Consider the following 11,778-nt stretch of genomic DNA (forward strand, 5'->3'; position numbering starts at 1 on the left):
ATAAAGCAACAACAGTAGGATAAACAGGGCAAAATGGAGAATAATGGGCCTGCTGTAAATTCCCAGAGATTTTGAGAAAGTCTTTGTCAGATTTGGAAATAAGGGAACCGTAAAGTGTCCGTTTGTATGGCTGAGAATTAACAAATACCCGGTCAACACACAGCTGATGAACCACTGGATGGCTCCATACTCCCCTTACATGTAATCTTACCGGTTTAAACAATTTTATTCCTCTTTTTTAAAGACTGAATGAGCAAACCTACCCCCTCATAGCTGAAAAAATAAAGTTTTGCAAGACTGACAATAGTAGTATCTGTTCAACCCAAAGCATAAAGCATGAAACACTGTTTAAGGTGCACGTGTTGGTGTACTGAGCAGAGCTGCCTGGTGATCCTGTAGACTAGAGCAGTGAACAGCATTTGGAGCTTCTGTGTGTTAAAAGAACAACATTAGAAGTGTATCTTATTTTACATACATCGAGATTGCTATGTTCTACAATCAAGGTCACATGTTTCTGATTCTTCCACACGTTTTTAAGCGTTAAAGACATCAGAGTGCATCCCGTGTCTAGATGACATCATCTGTGCACCCATCTGGACTATTTCGGTGTGATTTTCCCATTTTTGGAGATGTATGCCTTAATGAGGCTGTTGTGAGCAGTTTCATGCTGAAAGTATTTTCCTTTGAGAGAATTACAAATACCAACCAAAAGAGGTTTGCAGCTAGCTGCAGTTCAGCTGAAGGGGGGCACCACGATTACATCCTGTCACCAGAGTTATGATAGTTTTTTGTATTCTCTAATAAGTTTTTATTGTATTTTGACTTTTTGTTTTTACTGTTCGAAAATGTTTAGTTTTTATTCGGTGCAGTGTTAGTTTTTATCTTTTATTGTATGTCAGAGGTAAGATTTAGAAAAAGCAGAACATCTATTTCAATCAAACTATAAGTTTTTGTCTGGTAAAGATCCAAAGTCTCAAACACGTTTATCAAAACCTCATCAACTTACAGGTTAAACAAGATTAACAGATGCTAAAACTCCACAATATTTCCTCTATATTTAAATTTTAGTTATGTTACGAGCAAGCTCAAAAGCTGCAACATAAATATGGAGACCAACACCAGAATTTCACAGAGAAGATTTTATTTTTTATTTTAAATTATATGATAAGTTAGCTAAAATAGCTGGTACCACTAAGACAAAGACTAGTGCACCTCCATGAAAACTTGCCTCAAGTATGTATAAGGTGTGGTCAATTAGCAACAGCTGAACACTCTTGCACTGCCACTGCAAAGAGATTAGGGGCTGCAGAGGGGCGTAACAAGTTAGTTTTAGTTAACAGTAATAACCTTGCCTATCACAGGTTAGCGTATACTTCTTTGGGTGATGAATGCCGAACCTTTCGCAGCTATTTTTGAGAATAACAGACTCATTATTGTATTTTTGGTACTGCAAGATGTGTGCTTAATGATTTTCATAAATGTTCCAAAGACAGCAGAAACGTCTACAGCCGGTTTCTCCAAATCTAGGAAATGCACACTAAACTGCTCAAGCTGGACAAACAGCTCTACAGCTCAGAGGACCGAAAATAAACTGGACTTTTGGATCATCTCTTTAAATATCACGTGCTCAAATATTATTATAAATGAGAATTTTTATTATGCAACAGTATAGGATTTCCACAGTATTTAGGGCTGGTTGATATGGAATCACACGTGTCTTGTCTCCCATTGTCTGCCTCCAGATCTCCATATGGGACAGCTTCACCCGGTGGTGGGGATCTGAAGAAGTCGGAGCGATTAGAAGAAGGAAGAAGCCAGTTGCTAATAAAGCAATCCTGAAACCCAAAATCAAAGCATAAAACATATACTGTAGCTTATGTAGCTGTATGGCTACGAATACAGAACTTTAAATACACTTTGCATTTAATTATCACAAGTTTGAGAAGGCTATATTTCATCCTTTTAACAGTTTAACTTTAACACTCAGAAACATTATTCCAATTAAAATATTTTCAAAATGACAAGATCTGATTCATTTTAGCATCACTAATTATCAAATATCTTAACATGAATAGCATTCACATTAACTTTGTGATCTTAAGACTTGTGATCTTTAATAAAGCATAAAAGTAGTTATATTTAATTAAAAGTACATGTGGTGTATTGTAATTGATATTTCATAACTGAAACATGCACATAACTATCAGTTGTGTGAAAGTTATAAATGCTGGGGTAAAGTAGCAGTAGAGAACAGCTCTAGCGGCATCCACACTCTCTCGCAACCGCATCTGGCTTGATTGAGATGAAGGTCCCATCTGCGTTCCAGTCCACCACCTCCAGGGCTTCGTAGGCCACGGGCACGCAGCAGGGCGAACGCTCATCCGCGTTGCCGCTCTCGATGTGGGAGTTGAGCAGGATGGCGTGGTTGTTGCCGTTGGTCAGAGGGAACGCGCAGGAGCCGTGGCAATTGTTAATGTTTGCGCTGCTTGGGCCGACAAGAAGCTTCGTCAGGGACACGGTGAGAGCCCTCAGCCCACAGACGCTGCCCCTCACTGACGAACTGGGGTCTGCTCTGGTGGCCCGCAGTTTTCTTTGCGCGTCGTACGTTTGGGCCACCGTCTGCAGAGCCTTCAGCAGAAGAAACGCACGGAACTGACTCCCTCCTGGCGGACGCAGAAAGAAAACACATGCAGCACTTAAAAAGGGGATATACGTGACCTTTACAGCGGTGACGACAAAATTCACGCTAAGCAAAAAGCAAAAGTGGAAACGAGTCCCAGTTTGTAGAGTCTGTGGAGCTGATAAACTGATGAACATAGCAGAGCAAAATGACAAAATAACAAAATCTAATCAAATTTAATTTAATATAGTTGCTCATCTATATATGTCAAAGGTCACTGGTTAATATAGATCCAAATTTTACCACCGACAAAACAGCAAATGATATAATAATAGAAACGAACGTCAGCCAAGCTCACACACACTCACATGATTAGTTTTCTTAAAGACATCTGCTGATATCTAAATATTTCATGTCCAGGTTTTTAGTTCTTTTGATGAATGAGATCTAATTTATTTATTTTTTTAATCTGCCGTCTTCAGAACTTTTAACATTTGAATAATAGGAATCTGTTTGTGCACAAGACTTAAAATAATCTGAACTCATAGGTCACTGGGGCCGCTGTAGAACTGAACAGACAGTCTGCAGCATGATTACTGTTTTCGGCCCATAAACCTTTGACTGTAAGGCTGTTATAAATGGGGTTTAGAGAATCCGTGGCCACTCCCTCCACCCAACATCTCCTAAAGCTGGAAGCTGAAAGCTGCAGAGGGATACTTAAATGCACCCGACTGTGCAGCAGGGTGTTGTTTCATTAAAAAAAAGATGCTTCCTACGTAAGTATAACTGTTCTTGCACATGTCACCTGTGGCATGTTCTTTCTTCTGTAACGCACTCAGTTCTTTGAGCCTCCCCAGGCTCTCCTTGGCTCCCGGTGAAACCTCTTCCTCTCTGATTATATCTGTCATTTGCACCAAAGTCTGGTCCAGCCTCTGTCTGAGCTCCTCTAACAGTGCAGCAGACAGGGCCAGCTCTCCGTGGCACACCGGCAACACAGAGCCCCAGCTCGTGAAGCCAAAGACTGTGGGAGCTGTGGAGTTGATCATTACTGCCAGCAGGGTCTCGCTGGAGGATAAGCCAAGCGAGAGGGGAGGCAGAGACTGTAAGGAGTCCAGAGGAAGTGGAGGGGATGCGAAGTGTTCCTGAGGCAGAACACCACCCAGGAAGCGTTTCATCTCACAAAGGAAGGAGGTTTGCAGAGATGCCGGGGGCGAGCCTGAAGCACATCTGGGAAAGCAAACAAAAAACAAAGCTGAGCGCGTCTCTGACGACAGTGAATGTCAGCAGAAAGAAAGCCGGGCCGACCTCGTATCAGTTCCCGTTCCCCCGGAGAAAAACAGAAGTGGACTCATGCTGATGTTACTTCCTGATTTTTCACCAATCAAGATGCTTTTTAGGTTTTGTTCTACAATGAGAGGAAATGTAAGGCGTGTACACAATGAACCACAGATGGGGAAATAAAATGAAGAAGATGATATCTCACTCATATGAGGGAGTTTTGTCTCAGCAGTAATCTGCCACCTGTCATTAACGCTCCCCTCTGATGATTTTCCTGTCAGCAGTACATACTGCGTGTCTCCTGAAATGCACACAGCCTGGAAAACAAAGCAACACACAAAAACCCAGAGTTAGAGATCTGCAAACCTTTCATTACATTTTATCACCCAAGGCAGGGATGGCAAACTCATTTTACATTGAGGGCCACTTGATGCAGCTCGATGTGAAACTCCTCTTTCAGTGAGTGTGAGAATTGTAACCCCTTAGCAGTCGGACGTACCGCCCACGGTACGTCCGACTCCTAACCCTTTTAGGCAAAATTTGTAGGACTGCCTGCACATTTCATCACTGAGACATCTTAATATGAAAAAAACAAGTGCAATTTGTACACCAAGCCTCAGTTTTTGTGCATGACAGAGAAAAGTTTCTGTAGTAAATGAAGGAAATAAATGTGCAAAATTAGAGAAAAACGTCCAGTAGCTCAAAGCCGTCTAGTGTGAAGTCTTTGCTGGGCCCAATCTGGCTCCCGGGCCTTATGTTTGACAGCAGCCTTGAAGCAGCGTTTGCACCTGAGCTCTCTTTACCTGCGTGTTTGGCTGCAGAGACCGACTAGTGAAAGCAACTTCCAGGTCTCCTTGTGCCAGTGGACTTTCAAAGGCCAAGAGCAGCACGGGGTTCGTCATGAGCGAAGGAGACCGTGGGAGGTCAAAGGTCAGCGTGATTGTTCCTTGCTCCTCTTCCTCTGATACATGTACTAAAAGAACAAAACCAAACAATTTACAAAGTGAAGAAAGAAAAATAGCAAGAATGCGGTTTCGGGTTTTACCTGAAGCTGGGTGCAGAACCTCCAAGCTGCTCTTCTTGTTAGCGAGGTCTAACGAGACGAAGGCTGATGAGTGGGCAGACTGCGAGCAGAATCCAAACAGAACCAAACTGCTGTTTGTCAGTTCGCCGCTGTCCCCCACACCCTCACGCAACGCTGCAAAGATGTCCTCCACGAAGCATGGTGCAGCATGAGGCGCTGCTGCTGCTGATGATGATGGTGATGGTGATGATGGGGTCTTCGCTGATGGGAGTGAGTACTCTGAAACGGACAAATTAGTTCACGCACTAAAGAACCAGTCTGAAGCAATAACCACATGCACGCATTTTTCCATTCAAAGTTAACGAGTTATTAATTAATCAGCCGAGCGGCGTCTGACCGGTTACTGTGGGGTCCTGGGCCGGTTGCAGGGTCCAGCAGAGCGTCAGCGCCTCGCTGTAAAGAACGAGCAGACCCAACATGTTTGCAGTGTCTGCGCGTGCGTCTGTGTGGTCAGATCTCTCACAGGATGGGAGTTACATCCTCGGACCTCCCATTCTCACCACCTGGGGTCCCCTTTCTGCCAAAATAGCAGCACTGTGTGTCCTTGATGACTGAGATTATCAGTATTTGAGATATTTTAACCTGACTGTAGAGAACATTCTAAAATCAGACAACAAACGGGACATAGATGTAAACAGAAGATGACTTTGGACACACTGAACATCCTTATCTAGCAGACACAAACAGGTTTGAGAAAGAAAGTTTCTCACAAACCTTTCACAGAACACGCCAGGCTGAAAGATGAAGAGTGTTGTTTAATGTTTCGTGGCTGCAGAGCTAATATGCACGCTGTTTAACTTAAACAAAGAGGACAGCAGAACTGGAGGTTTGCTTCCATCACGTCGACAACAAAGCTCAAAACGACTTTAAAGAAACACTTTGCAGTTTTGGTATATCTGCTTACTTGTTGCTTTGGACTGATGGCTCTTCCTCTTAGAGAGACTGCTGGCAGAAAGCCTTGAAGGGAAACTTCAGCCACATCCACTGTTTTTCATCTTTCTGTTTCTCTAAGCGGGGGATGTCCAACATCAGTCCAGAATCACCCACCAATGACTCCAAGCCAGCTCACTTGAAGGATGGCATAAATTTTGAACGTTTAACTGTATTTTCTTAAATTTTATGGTTTTTCCTGCTCTGCCACAGCTGCTCATGCTACACCAAAGTGATTAACAATTACATGACAAAAAAAGTCCCTGTTTTCTTTTCGCCATCTGCTCCAGAAATTAGTTTTTTTTCTGTCATATTACACATTTATTTATTTATGATGGAACATTTCTTTGATTTCAAGATTCGAGATTCAACGTGTTTATTGCTATGTGTCCAAAGACAAAAGGTATTTGTCTTTGTCTTTGCTGTCCACCCACAGATGCCGATTAATATATACAATAGAAATAGAACAGATAAATAAATAAAGACAGAAAAGGAGACAATATAGTGAAGTGTGAAATAGGTCAGCTTGTTCAAGAGTCTGATAGCAGTGGGGAAGAAGGAGTTGAAGGATTTCACACTTCTAAACCTCTGTCCTGAGGGCAGAAGCGTGAACAGTCCGTGTTGGGGGTGTGGGGGGTCTTTGAGGATGGAGGCAGCTCTCCTTTGGACTCTGCGATGGTAGATGCTCTGCAGAGAGGGCAGCGGAGTCCTGATTATCTTCCCTGCAGTTGTTATCACTCTCTGCAGGTGTTTGCGGTCCATGGCAGTAGTGCTGCCGTACCATGCAGTGATGCAGCTGGTCAGTGTGCTCTCCACAATGCAGCTGTAGAACCTGCTGAGAATCTTGGCCGATATACCAAATTTCCTCAGCCTCCTCAGGAAATACAGCTGCTGCTGAGCCTTCTTGACCAGCTGTGTGGTGTTCAGTGTCCAGGTGAGGTCCTCAGAGATGTAGACGCCCAGGTATCTAAAACTGCTCATCCTCTCCACTTCAAGGCCCCGGATAAACAGCGGCTGGTGAGGCCTCCTCTTCTTCCTTGTGTCCACTATCATCTCCTTTGTCTTTTCAGTGCTGAGGGTGAGGTTGTTGTCCTCACACCATGACACCAGACTGTCCCCTCCAGTGATGCGACTGATCACTGCAGTGTCGTCCACGAATTTCAAAATGATGTTATCTTTGTTGGAGGCGACACAGTCGTGGGCGTACAGGGTGTAGAGGATGGGACTGAGGACATTTGACATTATATATGGAAAAACTGAGACGCAGAGTTGAAGTTGCACTTTCTTATATTGAGATTCACATGTAGTTAAAGCTTCTTTACTCTGACAGAGCGGGGCGTTTCACTGGTCAGGGTACACTTAAGACCAAAGCGGGCTGAACGTGGCCCACAATCCACAATCAGTTGGACATCCCTGCTTCAGGCTAACCATCTCCTGCCCCCGGCTCCGTGTATAAATGTATGATCACTAGTGACACTACTAAACACTGTTAAAAGTTTTTTATTCTACTCTAAATAAAAATCTGATCTGTTTCTATAAGACATATTATGAGCATAATGAAGAGTAGCGGACCAAGGACAGATCCCTGAGGAACTCCGACTGAATTTTGATTTGATCAACTAAAACATGAAACCTTCAGTACTTCACCTTATTTCCATTTTTTTTTTTTCATAAAAACATTACAGCAGCACCCAGAGTCATTTTAACATTTCTAAAATTACAACAAAAATAACTATTGCAAACCAGGAAATAATCTGGTTTATAAGGACTGCAGTCTTTTAACACTTTTTATATTAATGTTTTCTAAGTACAAAATATGTCATTTGTTTTATTTTGCTTAATTTTCATTCAGTTAATATCTTTTTTCTAATTTTTAGAGAAGCTTTGTGGAAAAGAAACCGTTCGGGAGCAAAATATTTGTTCCAATCTGTTTTAGTTTGTTGCATAACTGAAATGTCATTCATTTATTTTCATCTATGTCAGATGAGAAACAAATCAGATTGTTCATCAACTGTGTGGTCTGCCTGCATTTTGGGTGAACTTACCATTAAAGGTCATGGGAAGAGAATGGGTTATCTTAATGAACCCACACCGGAGATCTGGAAGCATTCGCGCTGGAAGACGAGCAGGAAACATGTTGTCAGAGGGAGACCTGAGCGGCTTCGAGGAGCTGTTACTCCCCTCAGCATTTTCACAGCTGCAGGCTTGTTGTGCAGACAGTCAAGGTCTCGGAGCCATTTGTGGACGTTTTCCCCTGGTGATAAAGTCAAGGTTCACCATACCTTATAAATCATCAGTGAGGAATGGCAGGAAATGTTCATTGTATCAAGGCGGTGTTTGAAGCACACCAGCTTGGATGTTTTCAGTCACACTTGTGGGAAACAAGAATTGCACTTTGATGAAAAAGTAATCAACATCTACACTCCTGTTTCTCCCCATCATGTATTCACCTCTCTACAGTAGTACACTTAAGTTTTCCAGGTTGGAAAAAGGACAAAAACACAGAAGACATACATTTCTGAGGAATCTCATCTGTCCATGTTGTAAGGTTGTATCCTCATTACCCCGAAGCCACAGGTGGTAACCGGGGAACGCCACAGGCCTGGCTTCAGGTGGAAAGCTTCAGTGCATGGGCCTTTTGGGAGGCTTTCTCTGAGGCATCACAGGCATTCGACACAGAATAAGGTAACATGTCTGTGAACTGAAGCAGCAGAAGCTGTTTGTTTTTACAGACCTCACCGGACCATTAATCCTCAAGTAACCAAGTTAGTGACTGAAGCGGCTCTCTTATGCAGGACTACGTTTTTCTTCATTTATGTTTATTATAACGTTCTCCATTTCTTTTGAAAGCTGACATATTTTTAAAAACAATGTCATTAATTGTGGTTTTTAATCACCCATCAATTTCATATCCATCTCTCTGACTCAGGCTTGCAGGAGGGCAGGACCACAGTGAAAAGGCTGTTAGTCTTTCTCGGGGCTGACACACACACACACACACACCACTAATGATGCTGACTTCTCAAAAACTTCAGTATCTTATACAGAGACACTTTTTATCAACTTATTATACATCGCGGGCCACATGCAGGCCACTTTGAACTTACGTGAACCGGACCAGTGCAGCTTCTCTATCCGTCTCTGTGAAGAGATTTACCTACAAATTTGATCTCAGAGACGTGTGGAAACAGGAAGTGCAGTTTCAACCACATGTCTGTTTTTCTACACGATAAAGAAATGCTGCTGTAATGAACTGAAGAAATCTGTCAGCACAACAGATACTGTGGACCAGCTGTAAAAAAAGGAAACTGCAATAGTAGATAGAAAAAAGAAAACAGAATTTTCTTTAAGGGTTTATATATTTGTTGGTTACTTTGGTAGTTTTTCCTAATGAAAAGACAAACTTGTGAAAGTTCATATTTTGCCACCGAGCGGGCGAGATTGGAGTCTTTGCCAGGCCAACTCGGCATTACAAGGTAAATGCCGCCTACACGTGAAGTCTACTAATTTAGTATTTAGGTAGCGGGGCTCCAAACATGGTTCAGGTATGAAGATGTCAGCATGACACCCTCTTCCGTCACAGCAAACCAAATGGACTCGGACAAAGTTCACTCCAAACACAAACTCATTATAAGAAACAATTTATTAATAATCATAAATTGCAGGGGAGAAAAAAAAAACATTAATTCCATTTTTTCATCATAACATCTTAGGATAAAAGCACCAACATCAAACAGTAACAATGTTTCCATGAAAAACCGAGGGCCTTTTGGAAAGTAGGTTTGCCATTATTGCACCTCAAACCTGCCCTGGCTTCACCAATCAGAGAGCACTATACACATCCTGTAGGTCACGCGTGTCCTTGAAGGTTACCCCCAATTCAACGAGGGATTCAAACAAGACACCGAACCTCCTCCTTAGAGACGCAAATCTAGACAGAGGCATTTGTGAGATGAGGAAGATGCTGAAAGTTGTAGCCATTTCACAGCTTCTCGAGATCAGATCGCTCATAAAGCTCGGACTGATTGTCGGGGGTTGGGGTGTACGTGCCAGCAGGACTGCATCTGAGGAGATCTGATGAGGGCAGCTGATAGATTTTTACCTTGAAATACACTGACTGAATGGTGGCCCTGGTCCTGAGTTGGGTCGTAGAGGGACTTTGTCATGCCACCTGAAGGTAAATTAACATAAGATGCAGCAGATTACGAAACTTGTTCTTTCAAGCAGTGTGGGGAGTTCCTGAGTTAAGACCTTTGGCAGGATTTCGAGTAAACAGCCTTGACTGCAAAGCTCTCAAAGATTATCTACGAATAATGTACCAGGATGCAGTATCATGCAGAACTGCACAGCTTTAAAGCCAAATCACACCCCAGAAATACATTTAAAAACTATAAAACTGCTTAAAATCTGTATGTAATGAATGGAATCCCTGCCACCTTCCTCAAAGTGCTCTGACAGGCACGTACACCCCCCTCCGCCCGCCGGTGTCCCTCCAGATTAAAGATTGAAAGGTTAGACTGGGCTGTGAGAAAAGCCACCAGGTGAGCCTGTGTGTAAGATTCTTAAACCATAAAACCCTGCAGCACAACAGGAGGAGTAGTATTCATCAATAGCTGCGATTTCCTTGTTTTAAGTGAAGGAGAGCACCGTGCTGTCTGACTAGTAGTATTAAAAACTGACAAATCTGAAGACACAATCAAAAGCATAACATGTAACTGCAATCGTATCAAACACCAAGAATAAGAAAATCAAAACGCCATCAACAATAATTACAAAACACCTCTCAGTGCTGGTAACAAATGGACTAGTCTAATTCTAAAATGACTTTTTCTCTTCACTTGCACACAAGTGCACGGGACACGGTTTTATTTTTCTATAAAGCTTTGATTATTACACTAATATTCCCTTAGATATGCGCTGGCAAGTGAAAAATTAAAAAAAACAAACACAAAAACACACACGTACAAACTGAGCTTTAGTGTAATCCCACTATCAGAGGAAAAAAGGAAGCCTGTCTGATATCACTCACACACACACACACACTAAGACAAGTGTTTCACATCAGCTCACGCGGCGAGGTACGGCCTCGTCAGTAAGACGTCTACAGGCGGTGTGTGTAAAGAGGCTGATGCGCAGTTCTGTATGCACCAGTGAAGATTTCGATTGTAAGGTCTGAACTGCACTCGCTTGGAAACAGAAGCACCATTTTTCCTGCAGAATCTGGGTTGGTAAAAAAAAAAAATTCAACACCAAAAACAAAAACAACAACAAATCAAAGAAGTGAAAATACCTGAAAAAAGTGATAACAGTTCTAGTACTGGAATCTGGTGGCGTTCGAGCCGCCGCACCTTTGTGTAATAAACACACAGCCTCTTGAGTTTGTGGCTGCGGGGTGTGTGTGTGTGTGTGTTTGTTTTCAGGTGCTGATGTGCAGCCATGTTAAGGTCCTCTGGTGGCAATGCTTTGCTCTGCTTCAAGCCTCCTGTTACAGGGTGAATTTAAGGGTCACAATGCCAGCACCAAATCACCCCTTTCACATATATATATGTATATATATTTATATACTTATATATATTTATATAGACTGTATATAGTTACTTATTTTATATACTTTTCTGTTTATGACAGAGATGTACAATTAAAGAAAACTTATGTACAAAAACAGTGTGTCTTGTTCACCAACAGCGGGCCGATGTATGTTTAAAACATTAACAGGGGCCCCCGTGGCCGTCGCTCGGACCCCGAGCCGGCTGCACGAGAGCACTTTCATCCAAAGGTGGCGTCTACAGTTGTACACGATGCATTCAAAGAACGAGACAATAGCATATTAAATATGAGAAAGGAAATGCCAAAAAACGGCTTTACA

General features: G+C 42.5%; 1 protein-coding gene across 1 annotated transcript; it reads right to left on the reverse strand.

Annotated features, from left to right (window-relative positions):
* Positions 1–1,634: 1,634 nt before the first annotated feature.
* On the reverse strand, positions 1,635–6,212 carry amh (anti-Mullerian hormone). Its single transcript, XM_040040085.1, has 7 exons — positions 5,320–6,212; positions 4,944–5,201; positions 4,702–4,871; positions 4,104–4,215; positions 3,926–4,025; positions 3,426–3,847; positions 1,635–2,663 (listed from the first exon to the last, which is right to left on the reverse strand). Exons 1-7 carry the CDS (start codon positions 5,399–5,401, stop codon positions 2,257–2,259), a joined length of 1,551 nt encoding a protein of 516 aa, XP_039896019.1. The 5' UTR covers positions 5,402–6,212; the 3' UTR covers positions 1,635–2,256.
* Between the last annotated feature and the right edge of the window lie 5,566 nt (positions 6,213–11,778).

This window comes from Simochromis diagramma, unplaced genomic scaffold, assembly GCF_900408965.1.
Source record: "Simochromis diagramma unplaced genomic scaffold, fSimDia1.1 OVJJ01000026.1, whole genome shotgun sequence".
In the NCBI taxonomy this organism is placed as follows: domain Eukaryota; kingdom Metazoa; phylum Chordata; class Actinopteri; order Cichliformes; family Cichlidae; genus Simochromis; species Simochromis diagramma.

Bases quoted from the DNA above. Each gene is read 5' to 3' on its own strand.
- amh (XM_040040085.1), bottom strand. From the start codon at position 5,401: ATGTTGGGTCTGCTCGTTCTTTACAGCGAGGCGCTGACGCTCTGCTGG. The intron at 4,872-4,943 runs GTAAAACCCGAA...TTGTTCTTTTAG, and splicing joins GGTTCTGCACCCAGCTTCAG to TACATGTATCAGAGGAAGAG. The intron at 2,664-3,425 runs GTGACATGTGCA...TGCGTCCGCCAG, and splicing joins GAAGAAAGAACATGCCACAG to GAGGGAGTCAGTTCCGTGCG.